General features: G+C 38.6%; 1 protein-coding gene across 2 annotated transcripts in view; it reads right to left on the reverse strand.

The window, feature by feature from the left end:
- LOC141504561 (14-3-3 protein theta) overlaps positions 1 to 16,328 on the reverse strand; it is a 33,000-nt gene extending 16,672 nt beyond the window's left edge. Inside the window, exons 1-2 of one of the 2 annotated variants that reach the window (XM_074209641.1) lie at positions 16,307 to 16,328; positions 14,477 to 14,828 (exon numbers count right to left, since the gene is read on the reverse strand). In XM_074209641.1, coding sequence (XP_074065742.1) covers positions 14,477 to 14,770 — 294 coding nt within the window. In that variant the 5' untranslated portion in view covers positions 14,771 to 14,828; positions 16,307 to 16,328. Of the gene's footprint in view, positions 1 to 14,476; positions 14,829 to 15,398; positions 15,585 to 16,306 lie in introns of those variants that run through there. The other variant, XM_074209640.1, reaches the window with a different exon arrangement.
- Positions 16,329 to 24,369: the final 8,041 nt, after the last annotated feature.

Consider the following 24,369-nt stretch of genomic DNA (forward strand, 5'->3'; position numbering starts at 1 on the left):
AGTATTAAAAACAGATTAGTTTCAAAGAAAAAAAAATGTGATGGTCAAATAATGAAGTAGTTTATCATTGTTAAATTAGCATCCAAAAGCTCTTTTGTCATTCAAGAATTCTGAAATGAGTACTTAGTTACAAGCAAAGAAAAAAGTAAAAAATACTGGTGAGGAAATAAAAACGTTCATTTTCCTTAAAAGGAAAAAAAAAGCTGCACAGGAAGTCACAATCTTGGTTTAGTCATAAGTAATCTTAAATTAGACAGACATCCTGAAGTCATAGTAAGGATGTTATAAGAATTAAAAATAGGTCAATACTGCTTTGCTAGCTCCAGAATATATGGGTTGTCTTCATCTATGCCAAGAAAAAAAAAAACTAAAAATAATCTATAAGCATTATTGAGCAACATGCTTATCACTGGAAAAACTGACATAAGTAAAACCATTCCCATTCTCAAATTGTTTACAGTCTATTGAGGAAATAACATGGGCACAAATGAATATAACTTTAATGAAAGCAAACACAAAATAATTGTGGGGAGGAAATGCCTCTTTCAGGAGAAGGTAGCATTTAGATTAAGGAATCTAAGTGTGAAGCGTGGAAAGAAATGTATTTTTTACAAGTGTAACATGATTTACCTTTTTTAAAAAGTGAAGCATTGCAATTCTATATAGAATCATTTATATATCATTATTAGGGAGCTGATTTTCCAGATAATCGTTTAAGGATATAGTTTCAACAAAACTATAAACTTAAGAACCTATATTTGTTCAATACAGATGACTAAGAATAGAAGAAAAACAGAAATATTTATTACAGAGAAAGACTGGTTAGCAAAAAGATTCCTCCCCTCCTTACCCCCCCCCCACCTTCTTTCCTCTAGAGTTTATTACATTAAATTTATGGCTCTATTTCCCTCAATCATTGTGCACATCTATTAAATGGTATTACCAGTGGCACTGACAGTCTTAAGTATGCTTCAGTAGCTAAAATAAGTTTTAGTTGGGTATTTTTTATTTCTTTTACTGTTCTATACATGTGATTGATAAAGGGAATCCATCCCCAGGGAAGAAAACTAGGCTGTTCTTCAACCTATAGACTTTAAAGAGAGCTCCCTGGCTTCCCAGAGGTTTAAGTAATTTGCCAGAGTCACACAGCTAATATTTTTGCTTTTCTGACTATCAGGATTTTTCTTAGTTCTCAACAAAGGCAGTCCTGTAAGACAAAGCATTGTTGGCCCAGTGACTAGAGACTGGGTTACAGATCAGCAAGGCCTTGAAACAAGTTCTGCGTCTGACTGTGAGCCTGGGCAACTCATTTAACTTCTCAGTGTCCAAGACAATACAAAATGATTCTAATTTGCAGACAGGTAGGTACAAAACTATACTAAGTAAAATCAATCACAGGTCCACCAATATGACCAGAAAGGACAATGACTGGAAGGGATGTGGGAAATCTGGGACACTAATACATTGTTGGTGGAGCTGTGACCTCACCCAACCTTTCTGGAGAGCAATTTGGAACTGTGCCTGAAGGGCAATAAAAATGTACATACCCTTTGATCCAGCAATACCACTTCTGGGTCTGTACCCTGAAGAGATTATGAAAAAGGTTTGTAAAAACATCACTTGTATAAAAATATTCATAGCAGCCCTCTTTGTGATGGTAAAGAATTGGAATTCAAGTACATGTCCATCAATTGGGGAATGGCTTAATAAACTGTGTTATATGTATGTCATGGAACACTATTATTCTACTAGAAACCAGGAGGGATGGGAATTCAGGGAAGCCTGGAGGGATTTGCATGAACTGATGCTGAGTGAGATGAGCAGAACCAGAAAAACACTGTACACCCTAACAGCAACATGGGAGTGATAATCAACCTTGATGGACTCGCTTATTCCATCAGTTCCATCAGTGCAACAATCAGGCACAATTTTGGGGTATCTGTGATGGAAAATATCGTCAGTATCCAGACAAAGAATTGTGGAGTTTGAACAAAGGCCAAAGACTATTACCTTTAATAAAAAAAAAAAACACAACAAAACCCATTATCTTACACAATTTTTCTATCATACTTTATTTTTCTTCCTTAAGGATATGATTTCTCTCTGATCACATTCAACTTAAACCAATGTATACCATGGAAACAACAAAGACAAACAGACTGCCTTCTGTGGGGGGAGGGAGGCAAGATTGGGGGAAAAAATGTAAAATTCAAAAAAACAAAGATCCAGTTTAAAAAATAAAAGTGCAATTATATGTGCATGTACACAATCAAGAGCAGAAAATTCAAATACAATTAGAGCATTTCATGTATTAACTCTTTCAACTCATGATTTTAAAGCCAAGAGCTATTAAAATGCATGCACACACATTTAGTTTCTCCCCCTTTCCTCACCAAAAAACCCCACCAATCAAAAAAACTTTTATTTTATTTGAATACTTACATGCCTAGCACAGGTCTATTCATGGTAAACCTCTTCTTTAACTGTCAATAAAGAAGTGAAACCAACTACATCATTTAATTAGGTCACTCTGGAGGAGTAGAATATGAATTAAGCAATACTCATAATACTAAATTTGAAGAATGAAACAAAATCCTTCTCTGATTCATCATCGTGAAGTAGAAGTAGCCCAAAGTTCTAAAAAAAACATGCCAGTCAAATCCAAGTTGTGGCAGGTGCTACCATATTTGAAAAGCTTTGTATCTTGGCCCTGTGATGACCTGCATGCTTTTCTGTCAGAGAAATCAACTAAATACAACCCAAAATACAACCTATCATTAGGTTACTGGGAGAGTAATATAACATTTTGATCCTTGCAACTTCTGAAGATCATACAGAAGTTATTTCAATCTACAACAGTGAAGGAATGTCTGAACGATAAAATCAGATTCTTAAGATATCTATTAAATAGGTAGGAATTAAACTGTAAATAACTAAAATAATATGCTTGATATTTTTACAATAATATGCCTTAAAAAGTATTTTCCAAAGGTGGCAACCCTATAGACTTGATAAATTTAAGGTAATGGGGTCAACGTGACTTGTCCAAGGCCACACAGCTAGGCAATTATTAAGTGTCTGAGGCCGCATTTGAACTCAGGTCCTCCTGACTCCAGGGCCAGTGCTCTATCCACTGCGCCACCTAGCTGCCCCTGATACGTTAATTTCTAAGAGACAAAAAAATAAGCTTAAGCTATCCTAATAAACTCACTCTATTAAAATGTCAATGGTACAAATATTTTCAGATTTAATTTTAAGAATGAGTAAAGAAGAAAGTACTTCTCACTGTGCTTGGGGACTTTTATGCATGGACATATATTCCTGGTCCATTAATCAGGAATCTTAATGTGTATCGTTCTCATAAATGCTAACTCTCACCAATTTAACAAATATTTGAATGTCTGGCAAGTTCAAAGGACTTGGAAGGATGCAAAGATGAATAAGATATAATCATTGTAGGTAAGGAGTTTACAATCTACCAAATGAGAAAATCTCTCATTTCTTTCTTCTGAACTCACACAAGCAACCCTTTATTTTTTTGCATTTTCACATTTCAACTTGTATTAAGAATTAACTTGGTACATCCTCTAAGTTCTTTTTTTAAAAAAAAATTATTTTAAGGCAATGGGGTTAAGTGGTTTGCCCAAGGCCACACAACCAGGCAATTATTAAGTGTCTGAGGCTAGATTTGAATGCAGGTCCAGAGCTAGTACTCTATCCACTGCACCACCTAGCTGCCCTTCATTAAATTCTTAATCATTTGTTCACTTATTCATCTATTCCTGCCTGGGTGGTTATGTTCTTACCAGATCATCAAATAGAGAAATAACCTTTACATTTCTGTGAAACTCCTAAGGTTTATGCAAACATATTTTTGGTTTATTTCCTTGTTGGTATGGCTAAAAATTTCATTACTTCATTATCTAAATGACCAATCCCTAACAGTGATTTATTTATACTCTTCAATACCATGTCCTATGAATTGTTCAAACTTTGCAATGTTCTATAATGCAAAGTAGATTTGATTGCATCAACCCAAGATTAAAAATCAAGTAAATCTTAATCTGACACTCAAAAATTAAAGTATTCTACCAGATGCTAAATACAACTGTTTACTGTAATCCAAGTTTCCTTTAGGTGCATCTGTGACAAATTATATCACCTACGCTACAGAACACCTTCACCACATACTTTTCACATTACTCCTCCCATCTCTAATCTGTTCTGTGTACACAGGGCAATGAAGATCTAAAAATATTTTGCTTTGGCTTCTAATACCCACACCATCATTCCAATGGCCAACAGTTTTTAAAAAATTAGACACTGCTAACTGTGTTCCCCTCCTTACCTCTCCCCAAATCTGTCAGACCACATTTGAGAAGACATTTTATAACACTACTGTAAGTCCTGGTGATTTTTCTTTTTATAACCCTTTGTAATTTCTCTATTTGTTTTACAATTCATTTTAAATTGTCTCTGTGAAGACTTTTCTTCAGAACTCTTCTAACATCCAGTAGAATAAATCCTCTTGGAATTAGTGACAGGTCCATATGCACATTTCAGGTTCTAAGTACTAAGCATAGTTTCTGCAGCCTGATTTCAATCTAGAGATGAAGGTTAGAAGTAATTAGTAGAACTTTTCTAACACTAGTCAATCAGAATCAAAGGCACCAACTAAGAAAATTATCTACAATAATGTAAGAAATATAATTGGTATTAACTAGGAAGCTGTGATATATAATGGAAAGAACACTAGCTTTATGGTCAGGGATCTGAAACAAAATCCTAGTTTTGCTATCAGTGTGACCTTGGGTCAATCACTTAGCCCTTTTGGTCCTTAGTTTCCCTTTCTACCAAGCAGCATTTTGACTAGATAACTTCTAAATTCCTTCTAACTCTAAATCTACAAACTTTCTCATTTACTAAAGTTATAGAATATAGATGAAAAAAGGGAGAGCTTTCACCAAGCTACCAACTTTAGTGAGTAATATAATTCAATTCTTTAAGGATCTGTGCTTTTACCATTTCATTGATGGAGACCTCATTAGCATATACATGCCCAAGTAGATTATCTTCATAAATTACTACAGACAAGAAACCAACACCTCCCCCCAAAAAAACCCCTCCAACCTATATATATATCTACCTGAGGAAAACAGAAAGTCAATTAGGGTGCATTTCTAGGTGGAATTTGAGGGAGGAACATTTTTCAGATTAAAGAAAATAGACTACTTTAAAAATAGCCCAAGGCTTTAGAATAAAATTATTTTAAATACTAAACCTACAGGAAGTCCTTGATGACATGGTTCCATTTGTGCAGCATTATTTCCCTTTTTTAAGTGGTGAGATCTATGGGAAATGATAAAAGGATACTTGGAAGTAATCATGAAAAACTGAAAGCATCTCTTGCTACTGATGTGAAAATTAACTAGTAAGAGATTTCTAGAGAGTATATGTCGCTAAAATAAGGCCACCTCCCTCAGTAAAGTGCAAACTTCTTGAAAGTAGACTGCTGTTAGTCTTTGTACTACTCCTAGCACAATTACTTTGTGTGGTGAATTAAGAAATATTGTGAATCAAACCACCATGTACCAAATCAATCCAAGTAATGGAAAAGGCCAGGTGTGAAAGGAAAACTACTCGCTTGGTTAAAAAAATAGAAATGAATGTATCTAACTTTAGAAGATATTTTAACTGTAAACATAACCAGGAAAAAAAAAAGGTCTCTATACCAGGTGTCAATTTCTGGGTAGTCTAGTTAAAAATTTAATTAGAAAATGTTTAAAAAAATAAAAATACAAAATAGATAATGCTGAATTTTGGTACTCTAAGTCAATAGGGATCTATTGCTATTTGAGCCTGATAATACTATTATTCACAATACTTTGGTCAATGCTGACCAAATAAGTATCAAACTAAAAATTTCTCGTATCTACTGTCCTTCAGCAGTAAAAGATCATGTGCATACTTTTCATCCATAAGCAATTAAATTGATGCTTCAAGTACTCTTAAGAGTTAGCAGTAGGAAAGAAATTGGAATAATACTACACAAAATCAGAAAACAAGAATATTTTTGTCTCTATCATTTCCCTGAAAATAGGGACTTCTCATTCACCCATTTCCTTTAGTCAATCTTTTCTCCTTCCCAACAAGATCATTATAACCTCCCCACTTCTAGATTAAATAAGAAATAAAAGGAAATATACTCCTCTTTAATATGGAATAGCATCTGCACAGGAAGGAAACTGCTTTGTGCTTAACCATTACCATAGTAACTTGTTAGGAAGGTAGCACTGTGTATCAAAAGACAAGAGATTTCTAGATTAGAGCATGACAATCGACAGAAACAACCTAAGAGGCAAGCTGACACACTGCATTCACACTGGCATTCCTGAAAAAAAAAATGAGTTTTATAAGATGTAAGCTTTTGTCTATGTCTTCAATGTGTACCATGAAGAGGTCATTTCTTTGTACCAAGAACTTTCCATCAGGTTTTTCATATGACTTCAAGATTAGACAAATACTAGTTTTTATTTTCGTTTTCTGCAGAGTATTGCAGCTGTTCATGGTGTCTATTAAGGCAATATAAAATATCTATGAAGCCTAAAAAACATTTCCATACCAATTGGCATTTTTAATTCATGGACATCATGAATATGGTATTCAGCAGTGATACTTTCTTAAGCCGTAAAGATCAAGATAAAGAGAAGCATTGTAAAGTGATATAAATAAGCAAACAAAAAAGCACCAACCAGTACCAAAATGAATGAATAAAAAGTCATTAAGTACTTAAGTGACAGACATTGTATCAAGGTGCAGGGGTAAGAGGAAATATAAGCAAGAAAGAGAAACTACTCAAGGAGCACCATACTCTTCCCTCCAAATTCTAACAGAACAAATGGTAGCAAGGAAGGAATATTTCAGAAGGGAATGAGGTAGGTCTGGTCAAACTAAGGTTAAAATTCAGCAATCAAAGCCCAGGGTCCCAGGAGTAGGTAAGTTTTCAGAGGAAAGTAGAGTCTAGCGGGGCAGCTAAATGGTGTAGTGGATAGAGTCCGGAGGACCTACCTGAGTTAAAATTTGACCTGACATTTAATAATTAATTACCTAGCTGTGTGACCATGGGCAAGTCACTCAACCCCATTGCCTTGCAAAAACCAAAAAAACAGGCAAAAAAGAAAGAAGAGTCTAGAGTGCAGGTAGAATGGTGGCTCACTTTTTGTCGATAAGGCCTTTAAAAACTTTTATCTGGGCTGACCCGTCAAAAAGATCTGTCTGGTAGGACCTGCTATAGCTTGAGCTGCAATGGTAGTTTTTTAAAATCCAAGGCATTTCCACATAGAAGAGGCACCAAGAAACCTTACAACCATGACCTTAAAGCATCCAGTAAAGACTAAGTATTGATCTTAGCTATACAAATTTGGAATAAAATAATTGAACTTCACTTTATCTTTGAATCTATTATCCAATTCCATTAAGATTCATATTGCCTAAAAAATCTGGCACTTTTGAAAAGCTAGCACTGAATGCAGATGTTTGCCATCATACTATCTTTTTTTTTTTGGGGGGGGGGGATGGAACTGGAGTGGTTAGAAATTCACAGCTCCTCCATATCCTACTGTCTGGTTTAGAGATTTGGCAGGATGAAACTGACCCCAAACCTAAACATTAGAGACAGAACCTGAACAAGTTTTTCCTGACTCTTAAGATTCGGCCTTAATTTACTAAGCTTCACTAATTCTTTTTGTAATTTAAAATGACCGAAGTACACATCCTGTTTAGATAATTTTCAGTCAGTCACAAGTATAAAGTACACTCCCTGTAACTTTCATAGGAGGGATCCATGCTCCAGTACCATCTTCTAGATGAACTATAATACAATAAGGTTGTTCTAATATTTGTTTATAGTTAAACTTTATTTGGGGGTTTAAGAGCATAGCTATATTTTTCACTACTGATTATTTGTGTTCTTTTGTATCTTCATGACCTTCCTGACAATCTACAAAATTGAAACTGCTAATGAATTCTTATACACTTGGTCCATCAGGAGCACTTCTGATCAACCTATTACAAATTTAAAAAACAAGACAAGGGACACTTATGTTTCTGAAATATGATTATTTTTCTTAAATTTCTATGGCAGGAATAAATGATAGAATATAAAACAATAGTGATTAAAGAAGTTTAATGAAAACAGTTCAGTATAACTGAACGTTGTTCATTTTACTTATAGCAGTCAATTAATACTTTGCATGCCTGTAAAGGGTAACATGGATCTATCTTAGCATGAAACTAAGAATGAAGCTCCAAGGAACTTAAAAATCTAAAAAAAACCCTCCAAAAAATAAAGGAAGGCCAAGTAGCCTTTATCTATTATAGTTGTACTTTGTACACAGTAGGAACTATACAGTATTACTAGATCATTGTAGACTACTGCACCAGTAAATATTCTATTCCTTCAAAATTCTGGAGGTAAGGTTCTTCATTATTTCGGTATGCTTTCCCTTCACAAAATAGGCTTTGTAAAGAAAATCCATAAAATTCTCAATGATGGATGGACTCTTATTTCAAAATTATAATTGATTTGAGATTCTAATTGAACCAAATTAACCTTCTTCAAGAATCCTATTAAACTAGAGTCATTTTAAATCAACAACATTACAAGTCTATAAATTATCAACTTTAACATAACCTTTAAGCTGATTTATATGGTTGCATTTTAATGTTCATCTATATGGATTTGCTTGTTAAACTTGGATAACATGAATCATTTGAAAACAGTTTTAAGATACCTACTGATTTTTCATTGAACTATATAATGTATTGAACATACTGAAAATCAAAATGAATTTCAACTGCAATGAATTAAATATACTCAGGGTAAAAGCAAAATGATATTTCAGGAGAAAAAGACTCTAGGCATTCTGCTTCTAAGTCACTGCCTAAAGAATTTTGAGAGGAACAGCAAACTGCAGGGTTTTAATATTTTCAAAATGTGGATAGTAATCTCATCCTCAAGTCTTTTTATGCTCCTTATTTATCCTTATTGAACAAACTTAAGATCCTCTTATCTTTTTAGCATATCCCTCAAATTGATTCCTTTTAATTTAATTCTGAAAATTTTATCTGTCATTTTACTGATCTTAACCAATCAAAACAAAAACCTCCACAAAAACACTGTTGGATGGACTATCTCAAGACTAAATTAAAAATTATTGTACATTACCTGCTAGTCCAGTGCAGCCTTTAAAGAGTTTACATTCAGTGAAAAAAAACCCAACATATACATATAGGAAAACACACATGTAGGAAGTGACACTTGTAAAGAAACTTCTTTCTAAGAAGCAGTTGAAAAAATGGAATATCATCTGTGAATAAGACTAAATAGGTCAATATGGCTAGACCTCAGAGGATGTAAAAAAAAAAAAAGAGTGGTATAAGTCTAGAAAAGTAGGCAAGAGCCAGATTGTGAAGGGTTTTAGATGCCAAAAGTATTTGTATTTATTCTAGAGGCAATAAGAAGTCACTAAAGCTTTCCAAGTAGGGAAGTGACACAATCAGATGTGTTTTAAGAATATAACTGTCATGTGTGGAAGATGGAATGGAAAAAGGAAAAACTTGATGCCAGGAGACCAATTGGGATGCTATTGCAATACTATAAGTGATGTGTTAAAGGTCCATAGAGTGAAGGGCATGTGAGTTGAAATAAGGGAAAAGAAAAGAGATGTTGTGGACAAAGAATCAAATGTGATTTGGGAGGTGATTTTATTTATGAGGTGATGGAGAATGAGGAGTAGAGTTTACTCTGAGGTTATAAACCTCAGTAACTGGTAAAAGAATGGTGGTGCCTTAAAGAGAAATAGCAAAATTCTAATAGGAAATGTAGGAATGAAGGCAGTGAGGTGGCACAGTAGAGCACTGGGCTTGGAATCAAGGAGAATCATCTTCAAAAGTTCAAATACAGCTTATGACTACCTTAATTGTGTGAGGCTCAAGTTACCTAATTTGGATTGCCTCAGTTCCTCATCTAAAAAATGAGCTGGAGAAGGAAATAACAAACCACTATAGTATCTTTGCCAAAGGGAACCCCCCCCCCAAAAAAACAACCCCAAACAAGTCGTTAAGAGTCAAACACAACTCAATGTAGGAAGAGAGTTTAGGAGACAAGAGCAAGAAGTACAGAAATAATGAGATGGTAGAGGAATCTAGGAAGAGCCTCAAAGGCTACTCAAAGCCGAAGGCTAAGATGTTGCTAATAATTTTTTGTCCTTCATTTTCCAAGAAGACCATGACATCAGGAAGGTGATGCCATGACAAGCATATGAATTGGATTCCAGTGAAGGAGTACTGTGCTAACTCACCAGCCTTACTTTCTCTAGAGCCATTTGGGTCCAGTGGCCAGATATGAAGCAGGATGACTGGAGATGGCCCTGGATGCAAGGCAATCAGGGTTACTTGCCCTAGGTTACTACAGCTAGTAAGAATCAAGTGTCACGCACGGGCCAGTTTTGAACTTCTGTCCTGGACTTCAAGGCCAATGCTTTATCGATAAACACTTTCACCACCTAGCTGCCTCTTGCTAATTCAGCAAAGGCTGAAAAGTAAAAAAGGGTTGGCTTAGTTGATTAAGGAATCATTAGAAGCACCTTGAAGGAATTCACTTCGTTTTGAGTAATGAAGTTGGAAGTTATAATTCAAGGAGTTAAAATGTTAGAAAAGTGTAAGAAGGGCCATTAAGAACAGACATTTTTCAGGGAGGCTAGCTGTGTGGCCTTAGGCAAGCCACTTAAAAAAAAGAATAGACATTTTTCTCTAGGGTTTTGCTTTGTTAAAGGGAAGCAAGATATAGGATAACAATTTAAGATGTTCTGGTTAAGTGAAGAGTTAATTAAGAGGAAACCTAGGCATGTTGGTGAGCAATCAACAATAATTTACATTATATTAATGCCAGGTGCTGAAATACAGACAAAAGTATAAATTACTACCCTGGGGGAGCTTACAGTCTAGACATGTAAGAAAACAAGTACAAACAGAGGTTTACACAGAATATATACAAAATACATACAAATATAATTTGGGTGGAAGGCACTAAGAACTGGGGACTTAGAAGGGTTGGAGAATAAAAAAAAGGCTTCAAGAAGGAGTAACTTGAGCTAAACTAAACCTTGAAGGAATCTTTAAGGAGTCTAAAAGGTAAGAAAGGAATGCCTTTCAGGTATAGGATAGTCAGTGCAAAAGGAAGAATTCAGTTGAATGTAAAAGAGAATGATTTAAGGGTAAATCTGTCAAGAGAAGGAATGGGTTTGGAGTATGGGTAGAAGGGTTAAACCTTGGTGAGAGCAAGGGGATCAATGTCAAACAGTTTTGAGTTGCATAAAGAGAGCTGAAATAGCTTTATTTTCTCAGTAGAGAAACTCAATAGAATTTCCCCTCTATTGAGAGGGAGAGGATAGTATGGGAAAGCTATGTAATGACCAGATTGCAAGAAATGGAAGTAGATTAGGGAAGGGCTAAACTGTTTAGATAAGACAGCTCAGTTGTGATATCTTCCAGTAGCAAATGAACAAACCCAAAGTCTTCTCATCACTTCACTCCAAATTAACCTTTTAAATTGCTGAAATTATACACACACACACACACACACACCATTTGACCAATTTGATCCTAATTTTTGTCTAGATCTATTCATCTTCAATTACTTCACATGGGTACAATCCAATTTCACCATGTCTTTCAATGACCTACTAATCAATTCTAAGAGATACTTTGCTAACCTCATTCCATTTATACTTCTATTCCTCCCAAACCCAAGCCCTGCTTGTTGGAATTACAATATTTTAAGGCAATCACAACATTTAGACTACTACTAGAACCAAAAAGAAATGTAGAGGACCCGAAAAATTTAGTTTAACTAGTCTCAGTCCTTCATTTTTTCAAATGAGGAAATTAAGGTCCCCAATAAGTGACTAGATGATTTTTAAAGTTCTTCTATGATTTAATCCAATCACCTCATTTTGTGGATACTGAGGAAATTTCTAAAGACTTCTCTTACATTGTAATTAACACTATGATTATCTTCTAGAGCATACTGAAAAGGTCCTCCATTTCATCCCTCTCCTGTACACAGAATCTTGGAACCATCTTAATGTCACCTCTCCGATATATCCTTTTTTTAAAAGTTTTTTTTTGCAAGGTAAATGGCTTTAAGTGGCTTGCCCAAGGCCACACAGCTATGTAATTATTAAGTGTCTGAGACTGGATTTGAACCCGGGTACTGCTGACTCCAGGGTTGGTGCTTTATCTGCTTTGCCACCTAGCTGCCCCAATATATCCTTGATACCAACATCTGGATTAATTTACTGGTCTACTTGTCATCAATAAGCACATATATTCTATATTTAATAATTACTCCTAAATTACTGCATGAAACATATCCATGTTAGCCCATAAAACTCTTTACTAGTTCACAGTTAAGTCACCAATAACAAGCCCAGTTACCTAACTCATATAATTTTCTGGTCTCTCAGTTTCAACTTCTCTGGATTCCCTTGGTGTATAAATACTCTACCTTCAACTCCAGCCTTTTCCCCAGACTGGGTACATAGAATTAATACACTATGAAGCTAATTCGAGACAATGTCTCTCTTTCAAAGGTCACCAGAAATCACGCTAATCCTTCAATAAGCATAGATGAGGCATATGGAAGATGCATGACCCCATCCTAATTACTCTTGATGAATCACCAACCCTCAAAAAAAATGAACACTCACATTCATAATTAGAATCCTAATTTTTTCTCAAAACTCTGTTCATGCAAATATCACCCTCAATTAAGAAGAAACTGAGGCCTACAAAGGCAAAATGATTTGTCTAATATTCTTCGATTCACTTTCTCTTTAGTTCACAGTCACTTCCCTGACTCTTTTAAGTACCAGAATTTCAAGAATTAAAGCTAGTGACTCAACATTCTAAGTAAAATCATTATAAATGTGCTAAATCCTCAAAACAGTCTCAGTGCCCTCACCTATTTAACATATTTATTGGCTACATATGATGGCCATTCCCCGCCCCATGTTTGCTTAGAAAAAATAAATGTACTCAACATTGATTAGGGTTATAAAAAAAAACCCCATAAACCATATGTATTAAAAATGCAAAATCAAATGTGTAAAAAATAAATATAAAAATAAAATAAATATAAATAAAAATAAAAATATCTTAGGGGACAAAGACTATTCAAAGTTTAAAAAATATTTCTACTACTGAAATAAGAATCATCATGCATAAAGACTTTAAAAACATTAATATATTTAGATAAAACCTAGATTAAAAGTCTAGATAAACCTAGGCTAAAAATTAATAATTTATGATATGTAATATTAAATTAAAGACCTTACTGATAAGAGTGAAATTCTGTACATGCAACGACAAAAAATTAAAAATGTTTTATCTGTCAGTAGCAAGGCTGAATCACAGTAGGCACCCACTCCACCCAACATATCCACCCTTACCACTAAGGCAGAACAGTTTCAAAGCTTGGAAAACTTCCCTTACCTACTGCTTGCCAGAAATGATTCCATTTTAACATATCATGGTAAAACTAAGGCAACTGCAGGAAAATGTTAGTAAACTCCTAGAACCGATACTGCCCAAAATAAAATGATTAGCTGCTTTGCTTCCACAATATTAAAAGGCTTTTTTAAAAAAGGTGTAGTGAGTCTCACAATTAAGATTAAATGTTTAAAAAAAATCTGTTTTTAATTGTGCCAACAACAAAAGTTTAGATTCCTTTAATAAAGGGAAGCAGTTTGAAAATTCCAAGTTCAAATTTTCCTAGTATGAAATAGAAAATTCTAAATCACAATTGTCTTTATGTTGTAGAACCGCCAACCTGTCCCCCATCAAGAAAATCAGTGTTCTCTGTTCTGCATTTGCAAATTGTGCCAAACTTATTATTCCCCCTCAAGGCAGATAATATAAGCATCTAGAACTTGCCATTATGAAAGCTCTCGAGAGGAAAAATCTTCAGGCCACATTTATATTTTTATATTAAATTGTTAAACTGGTGAAAATTAGGCTCGAAAATTAGACTTTTTTATATTTTTGTTATTTTAGTAACAAGTCCTGCTTACAATTTTAAATATATATATATGTATATGTATACATATGTACATATATATACATATATATATATATATGGATGGAAAAAGGAATTCCCGATAGTTTTTAACACCTTAACAGATACGGGGTGGATGACAAGGTATGCTGTAGAAAAGATTTGCTCATTAAAAAGCATTTTCGACTCAAGTACTGACATCTATCGGGGAACCAGAAATAGGAGTCTGCTAGCACAAATTCCAAATCCACCAGCAAAAGGACTTTGTTCAGGGTCCCTTCGGAAGGTGGAGCCTCTAGTTCTCATTCGGAACCTAGGTCGGGTTCGGCCCAAGCCCCCGCCCGCCGGCCCGCGCCTCACCAGCACGGTGGTGCAGATGGACCTCAGCTCGCACTCCACCTTCTCCCGGTAGTCCTTGACGAGCTGCATCTTCTTGTCCGAAGTGTCAGTTTTCTGCTCAATGCTCGAGATGACCCTCCAGGCCGACCTTCGGCCCCCGACCACGTTCTTGTAGGCCACCGAGAGCAGGTTGCGCTCCTCGTTGGAGAGCTCGGCGCCCTGCTCGGTCACCGCCTTCATGCAGGTGGCCATGTCGTCGTAGCGCTCGGCCTGCTCGGCCAGCTTGGCCTTCTGGATCATCTCGGTCTTCTCCATGGCGGGCGGCGGCGGGGCGGGAGAGAACCGACCCAGATCCGGAAGAATCCTCGAAAGCCTGGAGGGCGGGAGCGCCGGGGGAGCGGGTCAGACAATGCGCGCCGCGCCGCGCCGCGCCGCGCCGCGCCGCCCCGCCCCACCTGGGCCGCCGCCGCCGCCGCCGCCGCCTTTTGTCTCAGGCGCGCTCCCGGCCGCCGCCCCGCCCCCCGGCGCCGCCCCCGCCACACCCAGCCCCCGGGAGGAGGGGCCGCGGCCGCCAGGAAGCCCTCCGCGCCCCCGGCCCTGCTCCGCGCGGGCAGGCCCGCGGGCCGCGGGGTGCCCCGCCCCAGCCCCCATCCCGTCCCCGGAGGTGGCGCCCGACACCGAGGGGTGGGGGCCGCGCGCCCCGGGCCCCGGGCCGCCCGCGGGAAGGCGGGAAAGGGCCGCGGGCCGGTCCCAGCCGCCCCGGCCGCGGCCCCTTCCAGGAAGCACAAGATGGATGCGCTGGCGGTTAGCGCCGCACCCCACCCCCACCGGCGCCCTCCCTCCGCGCCGGGGACACCCAGAGGGGCCTCCCGACCACCTCCTCCCCGGGGCGGGAGACGGCCCGCGGCCCGGCCGGGGTGGCCACTCCCTCGCCAGCTCTCACCTTCACCTTCGCCGCCTCCGATCGCCCCTACTTTGATCCGCTCTAGGCTTTGGCGAAGGAGCCTCCCCGTCTCACCCTACCCCCGAGCGCCGAGAGGCGGGCGCCGGCGGAGGCCAGCCCCCTGCCCGCGGCGGCCCAATGCGGCGCGGCCGTTCCGCGGCCCGGCCCGCCTCTCCCCCAGCCGCCGACCAATGGGGCCGCAGCGCGCGGAAGGGGGGGGCGGAGGGGAGGAGGGCGGGTCCGGCCCGCAAGCTCGGTTGGCCGGCAGGCTGCGGCTCCGGCCACGGGGTTTCCTCCAATTAGATCCAGGGTGAGAGCACGTCACTGTTGCCATGGCGATGCAGTTGCAAGCCCCCTCCCCCCGCCCCAGGCCCCCTCCTCCCCCGCGGCCGGCTTGGGCGCGGCGCGGGACGCGGCCGAGCTCGGAGGCTCCCGCCGGGCCGGCCCGCCCCGGGCCGCGCGGCCCCGCCGCAGCTGGAGCCTCCGCGCAGCCCGGCCCGGCTGACATCATCGGCCCGCCCGGACCCGACCTGGACAAAGGCTGCCGGGCGGCCGCCGCGCGCGCCCCACCCGGGAACGCGATTCCAGCTGCCAACCGGGAGCGGTCGCGGCCCCACCATTAAGGCAGTTAGTTACCGCGAAAGCCCAGGCAAAAGCTTAAGAGAGGGTTTTTGTGGGATAAGCCGGCTTCGGAAGGTTCCACACCCTCCCTGCCTCGGGGCCCTCGGTCACCCTCACCCCGGAGACAGCAGAGCGGCGCTGCTGCGTGGCCCTGGGCAAGCCCCCGAGCCCTGTTTGCCCGGGTTCCTCCTGGGCACATCGACCCCCCCCCCCGTACTTTTGCCAAGAAAACCCCGAATGGGGCTAGGAAGGATCAGCCCCAGTTGAAATGACTTAATTTGACCTACCTCGGGGAGCCGCCTTCCAGCCCCGGCTCCTTCACAGCCAAGAAGGAAGGATGGAATAGCTGATTCCAGGGCCCCAGCAATCAATCAATGAGCATCTATTAAATACCGAGCCCGGCGCTTGCTAGGTGTCAGAGATACAAATGAGGAAGCAATCTCTCCTAGAAAGGCGTTTACCTTCTAGTAGGGAAAACGAGAACATTTGACAGCATAAAGGAAGTCAATACAGGGCCCTTGGAAAGGAAGGCAATGGCAGCTGAGCGTCACACCTGGGCAGGACTTTGCAAATCATGAAATTTTGAAGTAGAAAGTATCTTAGAGATTATTTCATCCACCCCTACATTCATTTTGTCAAGGAAGAAACTAAGAGAAATAGCCATAACTCCAACCCAGGTTTATCTGCTTTATTCTCCACACTGAGTTTTTGCGGAAATGCAGAAACCTCAACTCCATTCTCCCCTTCTCTTTCTCTCTCTGCCCTCTCTGTGCTTGGACCTCTGGTTATTTCCTAGGGAGAGTAGAAAGAACACAAGACCCAGAATAAACAAACTTGGATTTCAATTCTCACTTTGTTCATAACCACCTTTATATGACCTTGGATAAGTCATTTCCCTTCTGAACCTCAGTGTTTTCATCTTTTTAAAATGAGAGGGCTGGAATGAATGACCTTCAAGGTTCCTTCCAATATTGCCACATACACTCTCCATCCCACAACCTCCCCTCCAAAAAAAAAAACCCCCAGCAAGTTTCTCTCAAGGTTGGTTACTCTTCTAATCCAATCCAATAAATATGGATTAAATGTCTCCTATGTTCCAGCACTGTGCTGAGAGCTGCCCTCAAGGAGTTTACAATCTATAGGGGGAAGTCAACACAAAAATTTATTTCTTCCTCCTATGTAAGGACCATTATATAGCAAGATGGCTTCACAAGTTGCTTGGACTAGAAAATGCCTTTGTTAGCTGAAATTCCTTAATGAGTGGGTTAGTAAAGGCCAAGGAACAGGAAGGAACTTTAAATTCCCAGTTCAGAATGCCACATATTTGGAGAATCTCTAGAATGGAAGGGCAGAATTCAGGAAGGGAAGGGAATGTGTTGAAAGGCTGTTCCAGAAATAAGCATAGCACACTACCTCCTGACCTCTTTAAAGATGCACAGTTCCTTACCTATAGTAAGTGCTCAAAAATCTTGCAGGAATTTAATTTAGGAAAGAGCTTATTCTATTTTGACCAGCAATAGAGAATGGGTTTGGAGAGAGATAATGCATGTCTTCATGTAAAAATGTCCTGACCTTCCTAACATAATGCCCTGGTGTTATTCCTGGAATCCCTGGGGCAGGGCTTCAGACACAAGTGTTTATCGACTTGGAGAAATTCCAATGGAAAGAAGGGGACATGTGGAAGGGGACATGATAGGTCAGATAAAATGCCTGCTGTGTAACTAATGCATTTCCACAAGACTGACATAAGAGCCAAATCAAAAACATTGGAAGACTGGGCTTATGTCATAAATTCTTAAGCAAGTGATAGGAGGCTGGTCACAATAGTGGGCTGTTTCCATTCTATACCTTTGGTCTTTATTTGATGGAGGGCCTGCTGTTCAAACAGAAGGGTGCAATGGAAAGGCAAAGGACTGGAGATCAGGAGACCTTTCATTTTTCTTTTCTTTTGGTTTTTGCAAGGCAATGGAATTAGGTGACTTGCTCAAGGTCACACAATTAGGTAATTATTAAGTGTCTGAAAACAAATTTGAATTCAGGTCCTCCTGACTCCAGGACCTGTTCTCTATCCACTGTACTACCTAGCTTTCCCCAGGAGACCTTTCTGTGGAAATTTAGAAAGTAATGTGGAAAGGACAGAGGATTTGATGGCAGAAGCCCTGGGCTCAGGTCCTATCTCTGTCACATAGTTATGCAATTTAGAATCTAATTTAAGCCCAAAAAATGTGTTTTTAAAAAATATTCACAAACATCTAAATGGTATTTTTTCATTCAGAATACCCATATATTATTATCATTATCTCTATTTGTCAGCCAACGAATATTTATTAAGGAGCTACTATGTGCCAGTCCCTCAGGATCAAAAGAAAGGGGAAGAAAAAAGTGGTCCTTGCACTCAAGAAGCTTACATTTAATTGGGGTGGGGGGACAACAGGCAAACAGATTTTATCTTCAGCACTTTCCTTCCCTTCCTTAGAATTTTTCTTTAATCCTTTCCATATACTTGGTGATCTAGTGACACTGAACTGCTGCCTGTGCTTTGCATATAATACTCCAAATTCTCCCTAGATTCTTTTTCATGGATTATCCCCAAGGTGAGGAACTCCCTCCTTCCTCACTTCTGCCTTTTGGTTTTTGCACACACAGGTTTTATCCCATTCATAATTAAATAGAGTTGTATACACATACATATATGTATATATATAATAATACACATTACATAGATGCTATAAGAATATATAATAATATAATTATATATTGTATAATAATGTCATATTGTATAGAATACATATGTACTGCTATATAATAACAAAAACAATACTATGTAATATAATTGAATATATAATAATATAATAGCTAACATTCATATAGTACTACATGTCAGACATGGTGCTAAGTGCTTTACAATTATCTAATTTGATCATTTTACAGATGAGGAAACAGGCAAATAGTTTAAATGACTTACTATACACACATATATACACCTAGGTTTGCAATGTAGCTGCTCAAGAACTACATTAGAAAAATGAAAAGCAAAGCACTATATAAGATCCAACATTCTTGACTTCAGAGTCTTCAACACTTAAGAGAACTTTGTTGAAGTAAAGAGAAAAAGTTTTAAAAATTTAAAAATTTAGAACTGGAAGGCACTTTCTAGGTGGTATCATCCAACCCCTCATTTTACAGATTAAAAAAAACAGGTCCAAAAGCTTGATATCTTTAATGCCATATAACTGATCAATCTATAAATACTTATTGTTTCCTTATTGAGTGCCTGGGCTGCCTTGTAGGGGAGACATGAGAAGTAATGACATTGTTCCTGCCTTCAAGAAATACATGTCCTGGAGCGTAATATTGAATACAAGCCAGCTCAGAGTCCACATTCATAATATGGAAATACCAGATATATGTAACAAAGTAAGGACAGAAGCTTTCTAATTCTAACCAGTCTTCTTGTTACATCTTTCTGAGTTTCCTCCTACCCCCCAGTCCTTGAAGGTAATCTAGATTGTGCTGTGTGAAAATGTGAGAGATAAAGGCTGTCCCATGTTATTTTTATCATTGGTGGAGCTCACAATCGACTGAGTAGTTACATTAAATCTGCAATGCAGAAACTAATGAGTTCTGTTCACACTAGGAATACTAGAACAAAATCTTACTTGTCATTCTTTCCTCCCCCTTCCCCCCACAGGGTTAAAGTTAGGGAAGATTCTCCTCACATCTGGCTTTTAATTCACTGACATTGGATTAGTTACCATTCAGAATTCCAATATACTTTTCATCTTTATTTGATCATTTCTTGTGACTAAAGATTATTTGTTTTTTCCAAATTTATTTAAGGCAATGTGGTTAAGTGATTTGCCCAAGGTCACACAGATAGGCAATTATTAAGTGTCTGAGGCCAAATTTGAACTCAGGTCCTGACTCCAGGGTTGGTGCTCTATCTAATGTTCCCCCTAGCTGCTCCTAAAGACCGTTTTTTCTTGAGGAGTTAAGTACATACACACTTGTTCACAAATATACATCACAGAACTGAAGGGAGGCTTGTGCGGACACACTAGGCTGCTGTGCAGGAATGTAGTCAAAGGACACAGAGTCAGGATTAGACATGGCTGCTTAGGGAAAGAAATAAAGGGACTTGAGTTCATGTCCTGGCTTCCCAACTTGCTGCTTTTGTGACCTTGGTCTGCTTCTTCCTCTGTCAAATAAAAGGGAATGGATCGCATGATTTCTAGGGTCTTTTCCAGCTCCTTCAACTTAGTCCATAATTAATTGTGAGAAAAAAAGCTAGGTTCATTAGCCTTTTCTTATGCCTCCTTCTTAGATTTTTCTCTGCCTCTCTATCCCCCCCGGCGCCCACCTCAACATCCTCTTTCAAAATCTGCTTCCTGTAAGGAAAATGATTGAAGCAGTTGCTGATTTCTTTACTTAGATCGACATCACTCTAATCCTCCCCCCACCCCACCCCCACCCCCACCCCCACCTCTTCTAGTCTTGTATGATTCTTGCTAAAAGCTTCTTTATTTATCTATAATAAAGGCCCATCACTATGGCTAACATTTCTTTCCTTTTCTTTTTTGCAAGGCAAGAGGGGTTAAGTGGTTTGCCACACAGCTAGGTAATTATTAAGTGTCTGAGGCTGGATTTGAACTCAGGTACTCCTGACTCTTGGGCAGGTGCTCTATCCACTACGCCACCTAGCTACCCCACTATGGCTAATATTTCTATAGCACTTATTATATAGCAGACATTGTACCAGCTAATTACAATTATTATCTTAAGAAATATTTATTAAGCACCTACCAAGGGCCAGACTCTGAACTTTAAAATATTACCTTATTTGGTAGGCAGTTAGGTGACACAGTAAACCTAGCTGTACTATGGCTAATATTTTTGTAGCACTTATTATGTAGCAGACATTGTACCAGCTAATTACAATTATTATCTTAAGAAATATTTATTAAGCCCCTACCAAGGGCCAGACTCTGAACTTTAAAATATTACCTTATTTGGTAGGCAGTTAGGTGACACAGTAAGTCTGAGGGCAACCAGAAGAATTCAAATCTGGCTTCAGACTGGCTCATTCCATTAGTGCAACAATCGGGGACAATTTTGGGCTGTCTGCAATGGAGATATCCAGATAAAGAGCTGTAGAGTTTGAACAAAGTTCAAGAACTATTCCCTTTAATTTAGGGTGGGGGGAACCAGATATCTTATTGTCTGATCTTGTTATCTCTTAAGACTTTTTTTGTCTCTTCCTTAAGGATATGATTTCTCTCATCACACTCAATTTAGATCAATGTACAACATGGAAACAAAGTAAAGACTGACAGATTGCTTTCTGGTGGGGGTGGGGGTAGGGGTAAGGAAGTAAGATTGGGGGAAAATTGTAAAACAAATAATATCTTTAATAAATAAAAAGGGGGAAAAATCTGGCTTCAGAGTATTATTAGCTGCGTGACCCTGGGAAAATCATTTGCTCTCTGTGAGGATAATGACTATTTATCTCACAAAGTTGTTGTGAAGATCATATGCAATTTTCAAGTAAAGGTGTCCCTGGACAGCAAGATGGCACAGTGGATAGAACACTAGCCCTGTAATGGGGAGAACCTGAGTTCAAACATGGTCTTAGATGCTTAATAATTACCTAACTGTGTGACCTTAGGCAAGTCACTTAACCCCATTGCCTTGCAAAAACCAAAAAAAAAAAAGCCTATCCCTACTTTTGGCTAGACAGATGTGTCTAAGAGGATTTAGTACTGGATATATCTCAGGGTAAACATCACAAAATCATAGGATATTAAATCTAGAAAGCATCATCTGGTTCAATTCTCTCATTCTATAAATGAGGAAATGGAGGCCCAAAGTCAATGATTTATTTGTTTCAAGGTTATGTAACTAGTTAGAAGTGGAGGGGGGACATGATGAGATAATGTAAATACCAATGAAATATTATGTAATTTATAGGTATTATAATTAATCCAGGTCATCTGATTCCATACAATGCTATGTTGTCATTTCTCACTGTCTCCTTGACTTATGAATCATAGGATTCAGTACTGGGGTGAAATGGGGGGGGGTGTTCTTAACCAATTTCTTCATTTTCTAGATCAAGAGGAAAAAAGGACCCAAAAGTTTAAATGACTTTTTTTCCAAGTGAGCAAAGCCAAAACTTGATCACATATCTTTTAATTGCACATACATTGCTTTTTCAACTAAATCAGAAGTCTGAATTAGTCCAGACAGTATATACATATCAATTTTGCCAGAAGCCCAATGAGTTCAGCTGGCCAGGTTCCAGATCATCTTCAGTCTATTATGCATCTGTATAATGCACATGTAATGTCATGTTTATTTCAATTAGCTATGTCTGTATTTTATCTGTTGGTATGCTTTGTAAGGACAAGGGCATGTCTTATGTAAATACTATGTCTCCCTAACAGTAGTCTTTACATGTAGTTGATATTTATGTGTCTATTTAATCTGAATGAATCTGAGAATGCAAGACCAAGAGAAGATCTGTATTTTTTAAAGCTATAGATTGGAATAGATAGATATCAGTAAACATTATGACTTAATCATTATAAACCCTCCCAAAATAACAAGGTAAATTGTTAAAGAATGTAATAGTCAGGGGATCACAGATTCAGAATGGAAGGGACTTCAAAGATCCTTTATTACATTTGCCCTATTTTCTAGGTAAAAAAAAATGAGGCCTAGAAAAGTTGGGGTCCTTACAACTATACCCAAATCTTTAATTAGAAAGTATCTATTGACTTCTAACTATATGTAACCTATAATATAAGGAACTATAATGGCATTATTACATTTGCCCCATTTTCTTTGTAAAGAAAATGAGGCCGAGGGGCGGCCAAGTGGATAGAGCACCGGCCCTGGAGTAAGGAGTACCTGAGTTCAAATCCGACCTCAGACACATAATAATTATCTAGCTGTGTGGCCTTGGGCAAGACACTTAACCCCATTGCCTTGCAAAAACTAAAAAAAAAAAAAAAAAAAAATGAGGCCTAGAGAAGTTGGGGCCCTTACAACTACACCCAGGATCTTTAATCAGAAAGTATCTATTGACTTCTAACTATGTGTAAATTATAATATAAAGAACTACTTCTGGATAAGCCATAGGAACTATCCTTGAGTAGCTTACGATATGGTCCTGGAGTTGGGAAAACCTAGATTCATATAATGTATCTGACAATTTTTAGCCATGAGTCTCCATCAAATCACTTAATATCTTGATTAACCAGTTGGATTGCAATGAAGTGTAATGAACTTAGAAATTCTTGACTTACTGATCTTCCAGAGTTTTTGATCTACTCATATAGCCTCAGAGAAGACAGGGTTACTGGAGGAGAGGAAAAGGGTAATTTAATTGAGTTTTTTTTCATAGTGGTAGAAGAATAGAGATAGAAAAACAGAAGTTTAATTCATTGGATTTTTAAATTAAGAAAAGGGAACATACAACCTAATCTAATACATAAAGCAACAATGATGACAAGGATAAAATCTATTTTCAACTTTCATTTTTCTCCCCACCATCCTTCAATTTTATCATCCTAGGATAGCAAATAATCAGATACAGATTATACATATATGATCATGCTAGTCATATTTCTATATTAATCACACTGAGAAAATCAGAATAAAAAGGGAAAAATGAGAAGGAAGAAGCAAATTTAAAAAAGGTGAAAATTGTATATTTTTATCTGCATTCAGATTCCGTTGTTCTTTCCCTGGACGTGGTTGTCATCTTCCAATACAGGTCTTTTAGAATTGTCTTTGATCATTGTATTGCTGAGAAGAGCTAAGTCTAAAATATACAATGTTTTCCTGGTTCTGCTCACTTCACTTAACCTCAGTTCTTTTAAGTCTTTGTTTATCTGAAATCTGCCTTCTCATTGAATTTTTTTTTTTAGGTTTTTTTTTTTTTTTGCAAGGCAAATAGGGTTAAGTGGCTTGCCCAAAGCCATACAGCTAAGTAATCATTAAGTGTTTGAGACTGGATTTGGACCCAGGTACTACTGACTCCAGGGCCGGTGCTTTATCCATTTCGCCACCTAGCCGCTCCCTTCTCATTGAATCTTAAAGAGCAATAATATTCCTTTTCGTTCATGAACCACAATTTGTTCAGCTATTCCTCAATTGATGGGCATCCGCTCAATTTCCAAATTCTTTATATCACAAAAAGAGCTACCATGAATATTCTTGTACATGTGGGTCTTTTCCCCCTTTGTGTGATCTTTTGGACAGTAGTAATATTGCTGGATCAAAGAGTATGCACAGTTTTATTGCCCTTTGGTCAACGTTCCAAATTGCTCTCCAGAGAGGTTGGAGC

The sequence above is a fragment of the Macrotis lagotis genome, chromosome 1, assembly GCF_037893015.1.
Source record: "Macrotis lagotis isolate mMagLag1 chromosome 1, bilby.v1.9.chrom.fasta, whole genome shotgun sequence".
Taxonomy (NCBI): Eukaryota; Metazoa; Chordata; class Mammalia; order Peramelemorphia; family Peramelidae; genus Macrotis; species Macrotis lagotis.